Below are 19,185 nucleotides of genomic sequence, written 5' to 3'. Positions count from 1 at the left end.
AATTATGTTGAAGACATACTTCCACAATTCAATGCAATGACAGGGAAACGCATGCAGTTCTAGCAGACTTTCTTTCAAACACAAGGGAAAACTGTCATACCAATGGGAAAACAATTATTATATTTATAATTTATATTTTATTTGTCCAGTCAAATGACACTACAAGCCATAGCTGGCAAATTTGGAGCACGTAGCGCACTTCAAGAGCACATTCTGCATGTGTGTTGACAGCATTCGCCATCTTGTTTTCAGAAACGAAACCTTCCAAACCACAACCGGTGGTGGTTTGAATGGTTTAATAAACTAGTTTAGGTTTATCAGAAACAAATGAATGAACCGGTTTCAGTTTAAATGTGGTTTGAAACTGGTTTACTCAACAAATGGAAAGTTTACAGAACCGGTTCGAAACTAAAACTGGTTTTAGGAGAACAAATTCGCCCTAAGATACACGTTTTAGTTGGTGTGTTACCAATAACTAACTGCTCCCTCGGTAACCGGATGTGGCATTGATCGGTTATGGAGGGTCGAAACGAGGGAACTGTCATGGTCGCCGTTAGCGGAGAAAATATATCGGTGTTAATGTTCTTGTCGACTTGAAAACACGACAGCAACAGACATGGAGCAGGATGATCTCGGACTTTTCGTGTCAAAGGTGACGTTTAATGACAGAATATTAATTGCTGAGATTTGTTAGACGACCGGAATTTATTATGCAAATATTTTCCAGGTCCCCCTATATCGACCCAGCAACGGTGTCAACGTCGCTTAGAGATTTGCTCTTACTGTCCTTACTAGCAGAAAATTGGGAGTAAATATTCTAATTGTTTGATCATGTCACGGGTCTCTCGATAAGCTTGAATTTATAGCATCTCTCGTTTACGGAAATTTTCGTACAGATACAATTTTGCACCTGGTAATTTCGTTCCGGGTATGCATACTCACAGGGGCTTGAAGTGATCTATGGGTTGGACCTTGGAATTAATTTTTCATTCTAGGTCATAAGAACGTGTCAGTTGCCTGTGTGCATATTATTATTGTACACTATAACAAATATTGTTATTGCCAGATTAAAAGTATTTGCTACGTAAGGGTTTGTCAAATTATATATCAATCCGCCTTAAAATATAATAAAATATTAAGCGAGCCAGTTTGTACATATTTTTATAATTCTAAAAAATATAATGACTGGTCTGGTGATACAGCTCGAACACAAATTTCTTTTCACCTAAGTTCCCATGATTCCTTAAATTCATTGATTGAGTGTTTTTTCTCAAAACACAAGCTCAAGAATATGTTGTTACTGTACATTTGAAGTAAAATAAAGTTTCGTGTATTTTCTTGTAACCCTAATTATAAAATCAGTTAAGAAACGGAATGGGGGCCAACTGCCCTACCATGATGTGGGTTTCAGTTCCCCCCCACAGTCAAGACCATGATTAGTATATTAAGTTGATATAATTTAATGTTTGCAAGTGTGTAAAATAGAATTTTAATAAAAGTTTATAGTTAAGATATATTGGTGTGTGTCACTGTGAGTGAGTGTTAAGGTAGATAATATTTCTTGGACTCATCATTTGATAAAATCATTGATTGGACACACAACATAAATTTCTCATCTTCCTTTAACATCATATTATACACACCAATGGAAAAGTACAAAGCAAGTACAAGAAATGCTACAAATAAATCTTAAAAAGTATAAAGGAATACAGAAGTGGCACTTTTAATTGATGTTGAAACAGACTTAATCAACGATATTAAAATTAATGGTAACAGGATTAAAGGCAGTGAAATTAATGATTGTGAAAAGGGGTAAAAGCTCCTTGTGGAATTTGAAAATGAATGATATACATCGTACAGCCGCAATATCCAACTCGGCTAGACGGACATTCTCTTTGTAAGCTAGAGGTCCAGGGTTCGATCCTAGCTGTGGCATTAGAATAAATATAATAAATAAAAGCCTGTTACATTGGCAAGCGTGTAGTGATCGAGTCAGATATAACTCATCCTGGCTGTTAGGCCTACCTCTTGAAAACTCTTACAAGGACGGGGATGTATATGTAACCTAATCTGAAAGGTTCTGATGTTGATATCGCCTTAAAAGCTGCCTTGCAAGCTTAAGATTGTCAGAAAATTCAGACTACAAATGTATATGTAACCGAATCTGAAGGGTTCTGATCACGATGTTAATATCGCCTTAAAAGCTGCCCTCCAAGCTTAAGATCGTCAGAAAATTCAGACTATATGTAACCTAATCTGAAGGGTTCTGATGTTAATATCGCCTTAAAAACTGCCTTGCAAGCTTAAGGTCCTCAGAAAATTCAGACTATATGTAACCTCGGTAAATTCTAGCTACAATTGATACAACCATTTTGATTCTCGATATAACAGAGGCATTGATTAAATATTATCAATGACATGAACAAGTGAATATAAAAAATGTATGGCCTTCAGGGGGTGAGGAGTTTAGTTGGCTCATTGGACTCAATATGAACTCCGATTTTGGGCATCACATGACCTCATGACATGACCTCTGAGCTGGCTCCATCAAACTGATGGATGGCCTATGGCCATGGGCTGTAAAATAAGATCCCCAAAGTCTGAACTAGAATGGTCTTTGGGTAGCAGAGTAAGTTGGAATATTGGGACCCCTTGAGGCTGAAGAGTGGCATCAATATCTACTGGTGGTGGTGGTGGTTGCTGCTGCAAATGTAATGTTCAGAAATAATCACAGATCAATATATAGTTATATAGCTGTGTATGATTGTGTTAATGATAACACTGTATCTCATTTCAGATCATCGAAGCTGAGATCTTGTTCAAACATCTGAATCCAAGACAACAAGACCAGGCGCTGGGAGTGATCAGTTCAATGTGTAAGACCTGTGAACAGGTTGTAGGGGGCTCGAATCATAGCTGGACAACTTTTGCCCCACAGACTAACAAAATTCTCGACAGGTATTACAGTCCCAAACAGGTGATTCAAGGTATTTTGTATGAGTTGGTCAACCATTCGGTAAAAACAGCAGAAGACAAGTTAACAATCTGGCCTTCTCAGAGGCTGAGAGAGCGACGATGGTCTCATGTGAAAGTTGAAGACAGTCGTGAAAGTGAAGATGAAGACCAAGAAAACAATGGAGACATTTCAGACTTTGACATTGATACTGATTCTTGTAGAGAAATCTCACCAAGAAACAGGAAGCAGCGATACCCAAGAAAGACAACTCTAACAACACAAGTCAAAGGAACTGTCTATACAGGTAAAAAGAGGGGAAGAAAACCGAAGCACCTAAAAGTTGAACAAAAAGAGACAGAAGTTTTTCCAGAACCAAAAGTGGCGCCAATTATCATAAAACGTGCTCGAGGACGGCCCCGCAAACGGAAAGTGTTCACATGTGTGACTTGTGGACAAACATTTACTCATCAACAATCGTTGGTTGTCCATGCTCTAGAGCATGGAGAACAGGCAAAATCATGTGAGATGTGTAATGAGGAATTTTTATCTCAAGAGAGTATTGCTCTTCATCGATGTAAGAAAAAGTCTTTAGTGAATGGTTTAAGGTTATGTCGAGTCTGTGGTGATGAATTCCAAAATGCCAAACTTCTAAGTGACCATATGTGTAGTGAGCATGGTATTCAGAAATCACAATTCTTTTGTGAGTACTGTCCAACTGGGTTCATCAAGAAGCAGTCTTTGTACAAACATTATAAAAAGCATGCAGATGGTAAAATAGTTTGCATGAAGTGTGGTCATTTCTCAGCCGATTTGGCCGCTCATACTGAACATTCCAGTACACACAGAAAGACTGGGGCCTACTCTTGCAGCAAGTGCAGTGCCACATTTTCAAAATCTCAACATTTTGATCGTCATATGGCAAACAAGCATGCATGTCCTCTGTGTAGTTCAAGTTACTGTACACGCCGTGATCTTTGTCGACATCTGAAGGAAAAGCATGATATCATCCAGAGTAACGATGGCAAAGAGTACAAGTGTGACATCTGTAGCAAGTCCTTTGACCGTCCATATAGTCTGGCTGTACACAAGAGAATCCATACAGGTAATTATATATAACCAATGTGTAAAGACGGGATAAATATAGGAGTTAAAATAGGGATAATGCAAGGCTCGGAGATCACAGGCCTCCGAAAGAGTCAGAAATCACAGGCCTCCGAAAGAGTCTGAAATCACAGGCCTCCGAAAGTGTAGACTGTTAGAGGGAAGACGAAACCCACAGAGAGATGGGAGGAGGACAAATAGAAAGTGGGATTGATTATAAAGAAAATAATTGAATTATCCTTGAGACCTAATTTAAGTTATGTAAGGAAATAGTGTTCAACCTTTCCCATGATATTGAAAATATTTTTAGATTTTACGATATTAGTATGTTTTGCCATGATTGTAGATTATATCCAGTTGAGTGATACAGGCCCTCTGGTTCACTTGTTAACTTCATATTTGTGTTGTTTACAGGGGAGCGTCCAGTAGAGTGTACGGCCTGTAAACTGTTTTTCCGGACAGGAAAGGCACTGTTTAAACACAAACAGACCTACACACATTCCATCAAGGCGGGGGAGGAGGTGAAGGAACGCACCTTTCTCTGTTCTACCTGTGGCAAGTCTTACTTCAGGTCAGTACACTTACAATCCTGGAAATAGCTACGTTTATAGTTTCTGATTTATCGTAATTTCTTCATTTTTAGTGATTGACCCAGGAAAAAGTTCCAAGGGAGATATTGCGATACCTTGGCATTTCGCATCAGCATCCATAGTCAGCCTCATTAAATGTTTTTATAAAACAGTGTTGTATCAATACTAATGAGGATACAGCTCAGGTATTTGACATACATGTGTTCCTTGTGAGAAGACCTTTCCATTAGTACATTTGTGGACGTGCTGACCTAATTAACTGTGACCTTTGACCTACTTTTAAAAACAAATTCTGAATTTCAACCAACTCAATGAGCTATGTTGTCTTCTGACAGCTCTTGTTTGATTTTAAACCAGCTGTTGCATGCTGTTTGTCCACCCCTTTGCTTGTCTAAATTTTTTATTAATACTTTTTCAGTGCTAACTGATTTTTCCTGATTTAGCTAGTAGCTATAGGTCAAAAGGGGCCAATGAGGGTGGAAAGGGGACAGGGTTAGAAAAGAGGGATGGTCGGGTATTGTAGTGGTAACGCTCTCGCCTTTTACTTATGACCACATGTACAGTTCAATCCACTTGTATGAGGGTCACATACCAGACTACGTGGGTTTTCTGTAGTAACTCCTCCCTTATTAAGTATCCTTGCCTGCTTCAATCTTGGTGAACAAAATAGCTGGTTCTACATTTCAACATATGAAGATTATTTCTTTAAAATATTGAATGGATTTTAAGCTCACCTTGTCTGCATTGTAAAAAATAAATACAAACACAAACTTTTGTAACAATTAAGGCCCCCGAACCTCTTCTTTGGCCTAAAAATAATTACCAGTGTTTTTGTCATTCCAGAAAACATGCTCTACAGCGCCACATGAGTTACCATACAGGTGAGAAACCACACACGTGTCAGTACTGTGGTTACAGCTGCCGTGAAGTCAACAATCTCAAACGACACATGTCACTTCACTTTGAATCGCAGAGAAACTTCATTTGTGAGATTTGTGGAGCAGCTTTCCATGCCAAGAAAACTCTAGAAATGCACCATGCTTATAAACATAATGAGGACCGGAAATTTACTTGCGATCAGTGTTTTCTTACATTCAAGGCTAAAAATGCACTTAAACGTCATATGAAGGTACATTCTGTGGAGAAGGAGTTCAAGTGTTGGTGTGGCACTGCATTTAAACGTATGTACAACCTTCGTCGTCATTTGAAAGCTGTCCATGGTGCTGATGACATCCTTCCTCCGGTTCGTAGAGTTAATACTCTGGACAGTGATAAGAAAAATCCAGGATCGCTTACAGGCTCACTGACAACAAGTAAAATTTCTACAAGTGGTCGCAAGAAAACTACAAAAAGTACCAAAAAAGCATTGAAGTTTGGGAGATCTGATCATAATTATTTTGATGAACGAACTGCCTCAACATCAACTGCCAAACCAGATGAATCAGTAGTCAATGGCAACTTGACATCAGAACCTAACCATACTCTTGAATCCATGCCATTCACTGCCGTGTCGACAACTGTTATGAATAATTCTCAACCCATGGTGATTGACCGACAGACAGATATGATGCCACATATTGCTCCATCACCTACACAGTCACCACGGCAACCTGTTCCCTTATCCATACAACATGGACAACCCCACCTCCCGACACAACACTATCTCCCACCACAGTCACAAATGTCCTCCCATCCTGGACAGGGGCGAATGAAGTTTGACCCACAGAATGGTATCTATGGTAACGGTATGGAGAAACAGCAACATCCTCAAGGGATCGACCCAAATAACATGTACATGCAGAGTAGTACAGCCCTAGGAGGCAGCACCTTCATTCCTCAGGCCGTGGCCTACTCCACCATAATGCGTGAATATGGGTCCCAGTTTCAGTTCATTCCTGATCCTGCCAACCCAACTTATCATAACTTTGTCAAATAACTGTTGACCTTACTTACACATGTCAGTGACAAGGTGACCTCCTGGCTGGATTGGTCTTTCTTACAGATTTAAGTGACCCATGACCTTTCTTACATGTGTTATCATTTAACCTTTGACCTTTCTGACAAGTGTCAGTGGCCATTGACCTCTCCTAGAGTTTTACCTGACTTAATCATGGTAATATATCTTGTCATTGATGTAGTAGATTTAGTTTTTACAATGTTAGATATGTTGACATATTTTGTTATATTTGTTTGTTTTAAATAAATTATCATTTTTAACCATATACATTCCTACATTTACAATGTATATTGTATATAATAGCTATAAGAAAAGTTTTCCTTAATGATGGGACGTTACTGTGATCTATTACAAGTTATATAATTCTATTAATGTAGAAACAATATAATTCTATTAATATAGAAACAATATAATTCTATTAATGTTAAATGAAGGGAGACAACTTTTTACTCGTGCCCAGTTCCTATTCTGGCTTTAGAATGTCACCAAATTGTCTGACCCAAGATATATATATAGTGGTGTACAGTAATAATTACATCCCCTGGTCGTGGGTTGTCAGAAAAGGAAGTTGAGCTATTGCAGTGGTGAAAAGGCCATTTTTTGTAATGATATACCAGTAGTGATAAAAAATTACTCAAATCATGATGTGTATATTAATTGCATATCGAGAATTATGCATTGATAATAAAATAATCTTATCAGTAAAATGTATTTTCTTTATATACCTTATACATCAATGGTTAAGAATTGTTCCATACAAACAAAGGGACTTGACACAAATCCCCACCCATGGTCCACAACCGAATCCTCATCAATGGTCCAAAACCGAATCCCCACCCATAGTCCATAACGAAATCCCTAACCCATGGTCCATAACTAAATCCCCACCCATAGTCCATAACCAAATCCCTAACCCATGGTCCATAACCGAATTCCCACCCATGGTCCATAACCAAATCCCTAACCCATGGTCCATAACTAAATCCCCACCCATAGTCCATAACCAAATCCCCACCCATAGTCCATAACCAAATCCCTAACCCATGGTCCATAACCAAATCCCCACCTATGGTCCATAACCGTATCCCCAACCCATGGTCCATAACTAAATCTGCAATCCATGGTCCATAACCATATCCCCAACCTATAGTCCATATCCAAATCCCCACCCATGGTCCATAACTAAATCCCCACCCATAGTCCATAACCAAATCCCAAACTCATGGGCCATATCTAAATCCCCAACCCATGGTCCATAACCATATCCCCAACCTATAGTCCATATCCAAATCCCCACCCATGGTCCATAACCAAATCCCCAACCCATGGTCCATAACCATATCCCCAACCTATAGTCCATATCCAAATCCCCACCCATGGTCCATGACTAAATCCCCACCCATAGTCCATAACTAAATCCCCACCCATAGTCCATAACCAAATCCCAAACCCATGGGCCATATCTAAATCCCAAACCCATGGTCCATAACCATATCCCCAACCTATAGTCCATATCCAAATCCCCACCCATGGTCCATAACCAAATCCCCAACCCATGGTCCATAACCATATCCCCAACCTATAGTCCATATCCAAATCCCCAACCCATGGTCCATAACCGAATCCCCACCCATGGTCCATGACTAAATCCCCACCCATGGTCCATAACCAAATCCCAACTCCATGGTCCATAACCTAAATCCCCACCCATGGTCCATAACCGAATCCCCACCCATCGTCCATAACTAAATCCCCACCCATGGTCCATAACTAAATCCCCACCCATAGTCCATAACTAAATCCCCAACCCATGGTCCATAACCAAATCCCCACCCATGGTCCATAACCTAAAACCAAACCTATGGTCCATAACTAAATCCACAACCCATGGTCCATAACCAAATCCCCACCCCATGGTCCATAACCTAAAACCCAACCTATGGTCCATAACCAGATCCCCAACCCATGGTCCATAACCAAATCCCCACCCCATGGTCCATAACCAAATCCCCACCCCATGGTCCATAACCTAAAACCCAACCTATGGTCCATAACTAAATCCACAACCCATGGTCCATAACCAAATCCCCACCCCATGGTCCATAACCTTAAACCCAACCTATGGTCCATAACCAAATCCCCAACCCATGGTCCATAACAAAATCTGCAATCCATGGTCAATAACCAAATCCCCAACCCATGGTCCATAACCAAATCCCCAACCCATGGTCCATAATTAACCCCAACCCATGGTCCATAACCAAATCCCCAACCCATGGTCCATAACCAAATCCCCCACCCATGGTCCATAACCAAATCCCCACCCCATGGTCCATAACCTAAAACCCAACCTATGGTCCATAACTAAATCCACAACCCATGGTCCATAACCAAATCCCCACCCCATGGTCCATAACCTAAAACCCAACCTATGGTCCATACCTAAATCCCCAACCCATGGTCCATAACCAAATCCCCACCACATGGTCCATAACCTAAAACCCAACCTATGGTCCATAACCAAATCCCCAACCCATGGTCCATAACCAAATCCTCACCCCATGGTCCATAACCAAATCCCCACCCCATGGTCCATAACCTAAAACCCAACCTATGGTCCATAACTAAATCCACAACCTATGGTCCATATCCAAATCCCCAACCCATGGTCCATAACAAAATCTGCAATCCATGGTCAATAACCAAATCCCCACCCATGGTCCATAACCAAATCCCCAACCCATGGTCCATAACCAAATCCCCAACCCATGGTCCATAACCAAATCCCCACTAATGGTCCATAACCAAATCCCCCACCCATGGTCCATAACCATATCCCCACCCATGGTCCATAACCAAATCCCCACTCAATGGTCCATAACCAAATCCCCCACCCATGGTCCATAACAAATCCCCATCCATGGTCCATAACCAAATCCCCCACCCATGGTCCATAACCAAATCTCCACCCATGGTCCATAACCAAATCCCCAACCCATGGTCCATAACCAAATCCCCCACCCATGGTCCATAACCAAATCACCCACCCATGGTCCATAATCAAACCCCCCACCCATGGTCCATAACCAAATCCCCACTCCATGGTCCATAATCAAACCCCCCACCCATGGTCCATAACTAAATCCCCACCAATGGTCCATAACCTAATCCCCACCCATGGTCCATAACCTAATCCCCAACCCATGGTCGATAACCAAATCCCCAACCCATGGTCCATAACCAAATCCCCAACCCATGGTCCATAACCAAATCCCCCCACCCATGGTCCATAACCAAATCCCCAACCCATGGTCCATCCAAATCCCCCACCCATGGTCCATAATCGAATCCCCACCCATGGACCATATATTGACCAAATCCTTTTATTCCTACAGAAGAAGGATTTTAAAGACATTCCTTAAGGGGGCCAGAATCATGGTTCATATAAAATTGGTCCCCCCCTACACATGAAGTTTTACAAATATCCCCCCAGTACTATTCAAGAAATAGCGACAACGATTGCTTACAGACAGGCGGACGACAGACGCAGGGTGATAGTTGAATAGCCCACTACCTGAAGATGGTGAGCTAAAAAGATGCATTAAGAATAAATACAAAATCTGGTTCCCCCGTTGTAAATACTTATTTTATTTTCCATTTTTTCAAAAATACTTCTCTCCAGCAGTTTTATCAAGCTTCATAAGACTCATATAAGTTGACAACATTCTCACAATTTTTGAACTGAAAACAAGATACCATGGTGATATACAAGGACTGTTGGGGACAATTGTAGATAACTATATGTACTTATATAAAGTTATAGAGGACAGTAATTGTAAATAGCTATACCTATACAATGGTTATGTAAGACATTATTTGTAACAGTTAAAGGATAAGATCCTACCAGAATGCATCTCCAAAATCCAAGGGTCCCAGCCTAATCTTATGGATGAATGTTACATATACCTATATAAAGGCTATGGAGGACATTAAATATAATAGGAAATTGACCGGAGTGCATCTCCAAAATCCAAGGGTCCCAGCCTAATGTTATGGATGAATGTTACATATACCTATATAAATGCTATGGAGGACATTAAATATAATAGCTAGGAAATTGCCCAGAGTACATCTCCAAAATCCAAGGGTCCCAGCCTAATCTTATGGATGAATGTTACATATACCTATATAAAGGCTATGGAGGACATTAAATATAATAGGAAAATGACCGGAGTGTATCTCCAAAATCCAAGGGTTCCAGTCTCAACCTGAATGTACAACCTTACAGATGAATGTTACATAAACCTATATAAAGGCTATGGAGGACATTAAATATAATAGGAAATTGACTGGAGTGCATCTCCAAAATCCAAGGGTTCCAGTCTCAACCTGAATGTACAACCTTACAGATGAATGTTACATATACCTATATAAAGGCTATGGAGGACATTAAATATAATAGGAAATTGACTGGAGTACATCTCCAAAATCCAAGGGTCCCAGCCTAATGTTATGGATGAATGTTACATATACCTATATAAAGGCTATGGAGGACATTAAATATAATAGCTAGGAAATTGCCCGGAGTACATCTCCAAAATCCAAGGGTCCCAGCCTAATCTTATGGATGAATGTTACATATACATATATAAAGGCTATGGAGGACATTAAATATACTAGTAATAGGAAATTGACCGGAGTGCATCTCCAAAATCAAAGGGTTCCAGCCTAATGTTATGGATGAATGTTACATATACCTATATAAAGGCTATGGAGGACATTAAATATAATAGCTAGGAAATTGCCCGGAGTACATCTCCAAAATCCAAGGGTCCCAGCCTAATCTTATGGATGAATGTTACATATACCTATATAAAGGCTATGGAGGACATTAAATATACTAGTAATAGGAAATTGACCGGAGTGCATCTCCAAAATCAAAGGGTTCCAGCCTAATGTTATGGATGAATGTTACATATACCTATATAAAGGCTATGGAGGACATTAAATATAATAGGAAATTGACCGGAGTGTATCTCCAAAATCCATGGGTTCCAGTCTCAACCTGAATGTACAAACTTACAGATGAATGTTACATATACCTATTATAAAGGCTATGGAGGACATTAAATATAATAGGAAAATGACCGGAGTGCATCTCCAAAATCAAAGGGTTCCTGTCTCAACCTGAATGTGACACCTTGTAAACTGTTTTTCTTTTAAAACAATTACAAAACTAGTAATTTCAACCTAAATTGATCACACTTGTCGGATGGAAGCACAAGAGGGGTCCTACTGTGGAAGGAAACCAGTGTACAAAAAAGAATCCCATGTTTTTGGGCAGGTGATCCATACCTTTTCACATCAGATCAGGGAGCAACTGTTAAAGGTGAAAGGCAGGCATGTTACCACTGTACCACGAGACCGACCACCCAATGTACCACGAGACCGACCACCCAATGTACCACGAGACCGACCACCCAATGTACCACGAGACCGACCACCCAATGTACCACGAGACCGACCACCCAATGTACCACGAGACCGACCACTCAATGTACCACGAGAACGACCACCCAATGTACCACGAGACCGACCACCCAATGTACCACGAGAACGACCACCCAATGTACCACGAGACCGACCACTCAATGTACCACGAGAACGACCACCCAATGTACCACGAGACCTACCACCCAATGTACCACGAGACCGACCACCCAATGTACCACGAGACCGACCACCCAATGTACCACGAGACCGACCACCCAATGTACCACGAGACCGACCACCCACTGTACCACGAGACCGACCACCCAATGTACCACGAGACCGACCACCCAATGTACCACGAGGCCGACCACCCAATGTACCACGAGACCGACCACCCAATGTACCACGAGACCGACCACCCAATGTACCACGAGGGCCGACCACCCAATGTACCACGAGACCGACCACTCAATGTACCACTGAGACCGACCACCCAATGTACCACGAGGCCGACCACCCAATGTACCACGAGACCGACCACCCAATGTACCACGAGACCGACCACCCAATGTACCACGAGGCCCGACCACCCAATGTACCACGAGACCGACCACCCAATGTACCACGAGACCGACCACCCAATGTACCACGAGGCCGACCGCCCAATGTACCACGAGACCGACCGCCCAATGTACCACGAGGCCGACCGCCCAATGTACCACGAGGCCGACCACCCAATGTACCACGAGGCCGACCACCCAATGTACCACGAGACCGACCACCCAATGTACCACGAGACCGACCACCCAATGTACCACGAGACCGACCACCCAATGTACCACGAGACCGACCACCCAATGTACCACGAGACCGACCACCCAATGTACCACGAGACCGACCACCCAATGTACCACGAGACCGACCACCCAATGTACCACGAGACCGACCACCCAATGTACCACGAGACCGACCACCCAATGTACCACGAGACCGACCACCCAATGTACCACGAGGCCGACCACCCAATGTACCACGAGACCGACCACCCAATGTACCACGAGACCGACCACCCAATGTACCACGAGGCCGACCACCCAATGTACCACGAGACCGACCACTCAATGTACCACGAGACCGACCACCCAATGTACCACGAGGCCGACCACCCAATGTACCACGAGAACGACCACCCAATGTACCACGAGACCGACCACCCAATGTACCACGAGACCGACCACTCAATGTACCACGAGGCCGACCACCCAATGTACCACGAGACCGACCACCCAATGTACCACGAGACCGACCACCCAATGTACCACGAGACCGACCACCCAATGTACCACGAGGCCGACCACCCAATGTACCACGAGACCGACCACTCAATGTACCACGAGACCGACCACCCAATGTACCACGAGACCGACCACCCAATGTACCACGAGACCCACCACCCAATGTACCACGAGACCGACCACCCAATGTACCACGAGACCGACCACCCAATGTACCACGAGACCGACCACCCAATGTACCACGAGACCGACCACCCAATGTACCACGAGGCCGACCACCCAATGTACCACGAGACCGACCACCCAATGTACCACGAGACCGACCACCCAATGTACCACGAGACCGACCACCCACTGTACCACGAGGCCGACCACCCAATGTACCACGAGACCTTCCACCCAATGTACGAGGCCGACCACCCAATGTACCACGAGACCGACCACCCAATGTACCACGAGGCCGACCACCCAATGTACCACGAGACCGACCACCCAATGTACGAGGCCGACCACCCAATGTACCACGAGACCGACCACCCAATGTACCACGAGACCGACCACCCAATGTACCACGAGACCGACCACCCAATGTACCACGAGACCGACCACCCAATGTACCACGAGACCGACCACCCAATGTACCACGAGACCGACCACCCAATGTACCACGAGAACGACCACCCAATGTACCACGAGACCGACCACCCAATGTACCACGAGACCGACCACCCAATGTACCACGAGACCGACCACCCAATGTACCACGAGGCCGACCACCCAATGTACCACGAGGCCGACCACCCAATGTACCACGAGGCCGACCACCCAATGTACCACGAGGCCGACCACCCAATGTACCACGAGGCCGACCACCCAATGTACCACGAGACCGACCACCCAATGTACCACGAGACCGACCACCCAATGTACCACGAGACCGACCACCCAATGTACCACGAGACCGACCACCCAATGTACCACGAGGCCGACCACCCAATGTACCACGAGGCCGACCACCCAATGTACCACGAGACCGACCACCCAATGTACCACGAGACCGACCACCCAATGTACCACGAGACCGACCACCCAATGTACCACGAGACCGACCACCCAATGTACCACGAGACCGACCACCCAATGTACCACGAGGCCGACCACCCAATGTACCACGAGGCCGACCACCCAATGTACCACGAGACCGACCACCCAATGTACCACGAGACCGACCACCCAATGTACCACGAGACCGACCACCCAATGTACCACGAGACCGACCACCCAATGTACCACGAGACCGACCACCCAATGTACCACGAGACCGACCACCCAATGTACCACGAGACCGACCACCCAATGTACCACGAGGCCGACCACCCAATGTACCACGAGACCGACCACCCAATGTACCACGAGACCGACCACTCAATGTACCACGAGACCGACCACCCAATGTACCACGAGACCGACCACTCAATGTACCACGAGACTGACCACCCAATGTACCACGAGACCGACCACTCAATGTACCACGAGGCCGACCACCCAATGTACCACGAGACCGACCACCCAATGTACCACGAGACCGACCACCCAATGTACCACGAGACCGACCACTCAATGTACCACGAGACCGACCACCCAATGTACCACGAGGCCGACCACCCAATGTACCACGAGACCGACCACCCAATGTACCACGAGACCGACCACTCAATGTACCACGAGACCGACCACCCAATGTACGAGGCCGACCACTCAATGTACCACGAGACCGACCACCCAATGTACCACGAGACCGACCACCCAATGTACCAGGAGACCGACCACCCAATGTACCACGAGACCGACCACCCAATGTACCACGAGACCGACCACCCAATGTACGAGGCCGACCACTCAATGTACCACGAGGCCGACCACCCAATGTACCACGAGACCAACCACCCAATGTACCACGAGGCCGACCACCCAATGTACCACGAGGCCGACCACCCAATGTACCACGAGACCGACCACCCAATGTACCACGAGACCGACCACCCAATGTACCACGAGAACGACCACCCAATGTACCACGAGAACGACCACCCAATGTACCCCCTTGTGGATGATCCTGGCCTTGTGACTCTGTCAGTAGAGATATTAACACATGTGATGTCTATGGTGAAGATAAAAGGACTATTGTGAGGTAATGTACAGGTACCAGGGTATTTATTGTAAGGTAATGTACAGGTACCAGGGTATTTATTGTGAGGTACATAGGTACCAGGGTATTAATTGTTAGGTACACAGGTACCAGGGTATTTATTGTGAGGTACATAGGTACCAGGGTATTTATTGTGAGGTACATAGGTACCAGGGTATTTATTGTGAGGTAATGTACAGGTACCAGGGTATTTATTGTGAGGTAATGTACAGGTACCAGGGTATTTATTGTGAGGTAATGTACAGGTACCAGGGTATTTATTGTGAGGTAATGTACAGGTACCAGGGTATTTATTGTGAGGTAAGGTACAGGTACCAGGGTATTTATTGTGAGGTAATGTACAGGTACCAGGGTATTTATTGTGAGGTAATGTACAGGTACCAGGGTATTTATTGTGAGGTAATGTACAGGTACCAGGGTATTTATTGTGAGGTACATAGGTACCAGGGTATTTATTGTGAGGTACATAGGTACCAGGGTATTTATTGTGAGGTAATGTACAGGTACCAGGGTATTTATTGTGAGGTAATGTACAGGTACCAGGGTATTTATTGCGAGGTACATAGGTACCAGGGTGCACTATCAGGATATTGACGAGCCTTGTGCTTGGTCGGTATCTATTTTGTTTGGAACCAAGAAAATGGCTGACCAGCAGGCTTTGATTTTCTCTATCTTTATATAAATAGACTGTCGAGATGAAATCAGCCCATCAAAAGTAGAACCCTTCTGGATTGTTAAATAATATTCTACCAACATATAATAAACTAGATACATCCTGAACACATATGTAAAATATGTAAACAAATTGTTTACACAGGCAAATAAAAAAACTAACTATTGCACACGCGATATATGACATTGGTACAGGTTCATACACAGACACTTGTATAACAATATTATCAGTGAAATAACAAAGAAATAATGAAAATTATCAATATAAGAAAGGAGGTTATATATATCCATTCACTATACATATATCATATACTTTGAGAACTCTTATTCAAGATCACCAAACTGTTTGGTTATTATTTACATAGATATATCTTGATGACCAAGATTTTATTACTGACATTTCATGCCATGCGAGCTAAAAATCACCACTTGAGCTTTACATACAACGACAGTGGTATATCATATACAAAAAAATATTTCAGGTCGAAAAAAACCATTTAATACATTTGTAAATACCTGGTTATAAGGTTTTTATACTAATAACAAGAGGCCCAGAGGGCCTGTATCGCTCACCTGGATTTCATGAGATATGAAACAAGAATGACGATTAAGTATATTTGTCACTGGTATTGTTATGTCAATATATCATAGGCATTTTATGTGGGTACGTGAGGATTTGATGTCAAAAAATGCATTAATCCATGAAATAAAATTAACTTTTGGCACATCCCCATAGGGATGCTACCACACAAATGTGAGTGATATCCATTGCTTAGTTTCAGAAAAGAAGTTGTTTAAACCAATTGACCCCTTTTGACCCCGCCTTCTGCACCCCGGGGGGAGTGGGGGTCAGTTTCTTCCTTTATAAAATTTTGAATCCCTACCCAAAAGGATGCTACCAGGCAAATATGAGCGATATATCTTGTTTAGTTTCAGAGAAGAAGTTGTTCATATCAATTCAGCCAAATTGACCCCTCTTGGCCGCGCCCCTCAGGCCCCCGGGGGGTCAGCCTCACCATTTGTACAATTTTGAATGCCCACCCAATAGTGATGCTACCAGGCAAATATGAGCAATATCCATTGCTTGGTTTCAGAGAAGAAGTCGCTAATATCAATATAGCCCAATTGGCCACATTTGGCCCCGCCCCTCAGGCCCCCGGGGGTCAGCTCCATCATTTGTACAATTTTTAATCCCCACCCCATAGTGATGCTACCAGGCAAATATGAGCGATATCCATCGCTTGGTTTCAGAGAAGAAGTCGTTTATATTAAGAGAGCCAAATTGACCCCTTTTAGCCCCCCGCCCCTCAGACCCCTTGGGGGTCAGCCCCACCATTTGTACAATTTTGAATCCCCACTCCATAGGGATGCTACCAGGTAAATATGAGTGATATCCATTGCTTAGTTTCAGAGCAGAAGTCGTTTATATCAATTCTGTAAAACTGACCCCTTTTGGCCCCGCCCCTCAGACCCCAGGGGGTCAGCCCCGTCATTTGTACAATTTCAAATTCCTACCCCAAGGTGATGCTACCAGTAAAATATGAGAGATATCCATTGTTTGGTTCCAGAGAAGAAGTCAATTATATGAATATAGCCCGATTGACCACATTTGGCCCCGCCCCTCAGGCCCCTGGGGGGTCAGTCCCATCATTTGTACAATTTTAAATCCCAACCCCATAGTGATGCTACCAGGCAAATATGAGTAACAGGCATTGCTCGGTTTCAGAGAAGAAGACGTTTATATCAATAGCGCAAAAATGACCCCTTTTGGCCCCGCCCCAGAAGCCCCCAGGGGGTCAGCCCCATCATTTGTACAATTCTGAGTCCCCTACCCATAGGGATGCTTCTGACCAAATTTGGTCAAATTCTGATGTGTGGTTATGAAGAAGAAGTCAATTGTTGACGGACGGTCGGACGGTCGGACGACGGACGACGGACGCAACGGTATGGCATAAGCTCACCTTGGTCCTTCGGACCAGGTGAGCTAAAAAAGGCACAACTATTTGATTGTTTGTGTTGTACACATCTGCTTATTTCCACAGATACTATATACAGTACACAGGGACTTGGCATTTCCAACCTACAGTCCATATATAATATATATATATCACATTTATATGATACATCATGTAGGAAATTAGCTCCAAGTCCCTGTGGTACTTATGATACATATATATGAATCATGTGTTAGAAATGAGAGCCAAGTCCCTGTGTATATATAATTACTTTTAAAACTATTATGTGACTATAAAATGTAAGAAGAATGGCATCGGACTAAGATTCATAGTGGACATAATTTGACCATATATCACTTTCTAAACATCTAATGCATCAAATCTGTTTGATGTTATGTTTCAAAGGAAACTTTAGAAAATATCTCTAAAAATTGGGCAAATAACACTCCATACCGGACCTGGTCCTTTCTCAGTTAAATATGACACAAATGTTATACCTCACATAATAAATTTAAATTTAATAATTTCTTCAAAAAACATCTGATACATCCTAGAGTACTAGAAATTACCTGAAAAATGTCATGATGTTAAACAACATCCCTAAAATTCTTAAACTGCTATTTCTAAAATCAATATTTTTTAATAATTTAACACGGACATATCGCCTGTAGTTTGGGAGTGGAGCCTCCCTCAAATAGAGGATAACTTCCCGACTAAGTTTGGATTGTTTTTGTTTAACGTCGAGGATAACTTTCTGACTAAGTTTGGATTGTTTTTGTTTAACGTCCTATTAACAGCCAGGGTCATTTAAGGACGTGCCAGGTTTTGGATGTGGAGGAAAGCCGGAGTACCCAGAGAAAAACCACCGGCCTACAGTCAGTACCTGGCAACTACCCCACGTAGGTTTTGAACTCACAACCCAGAGGTGGAGGTCTAGTGATAATGTGTCAAGACACC

General features: G+C 43.4%; 1 protein-coding gene and 1 long non-coding RNA gene across 2 annotated transcripts; one reads left to right on the top strand and one right to left on the bottom strand.

The window, feature by feature from the left end:
* The first annotated feature begins 476 nt into the window (after positions 1-476).
* On the top strand, positions 477-7,311 carry LOC117334670 (zinc finger protein 3-like). The gene is made up of 4 exons (XM_033894423.1): positions 477-652; positions 2,798-4,058; positions 4,472-4,628; positions 5,491-7,311. The coding sequence occupies exons 1-4, from the start codon at positions 617-619 to the stop codon at positions 6,581-6,583; spliced, it is 2,547 nt and encodes an 848-aa protein (XP_033750314.1). The 5' UTR covers positions 477-616; the 3' UTR covers positions 6,584-7,311.
* Positions 7,312-10,228: 2,917 nt separating this feature from the next.
* LOC117334740 lies at positions 10,229-11,579 on the bottom strand. Its single transcript, XR_004534224.1, has 2 exons — positions 11,138-11,579; positions 10,229-11,030 (listed from the first exon to the last, which is right to left on the bottom strand). It is a non-coding gene; the product is annotated as an uncharacterized LOC117334740 (long non-coding RNA).
* Positions 11,580-19,185: the final 7,606 nt, after the last annotated feature.

Source organism: Pecten maximus, chromosome 9 (assembly GCF_902652985.1).
Source record: "Pecten maximus chromosome 9, xPecMax1.1, whole genome shotgun sequence".
Classification (NCBI taxonomy): Eukaryota; Metazoa; Mollusca; class Bivalvia; order Pectinida; family Pectinidae; genus Pecten; species Pecten maximus.
Note: the sequence above shows the minus strand (reverse complement) of the source record. Positions and strands in the feature narration are given on the sequence as shown.

Excerpts from the sequence above, each read along its gene's own strand:
- LOC117334670 (XM_033894423.1), top strand. The coding sequence starts at position 617 with ATGGAGCAGGATGATCTCGGACTTTTCGTGTCAAAG. Across the intron at positions 653-2,797 it reads TCGGACTTTTCGTGTCAAAG|ATCATCGAAGCTGAGATCTT; the intron begins GTGACGTTTAAT and ends ATCTCATTTCAG. Across the intron at positions 4,059-4,471 it reads ACACAAGAGAATCCATACAG|GGGAGCGTCCAGTAGAGTGT; the intron begins GTAATTATATAT and ends TGTTGTTTACAG.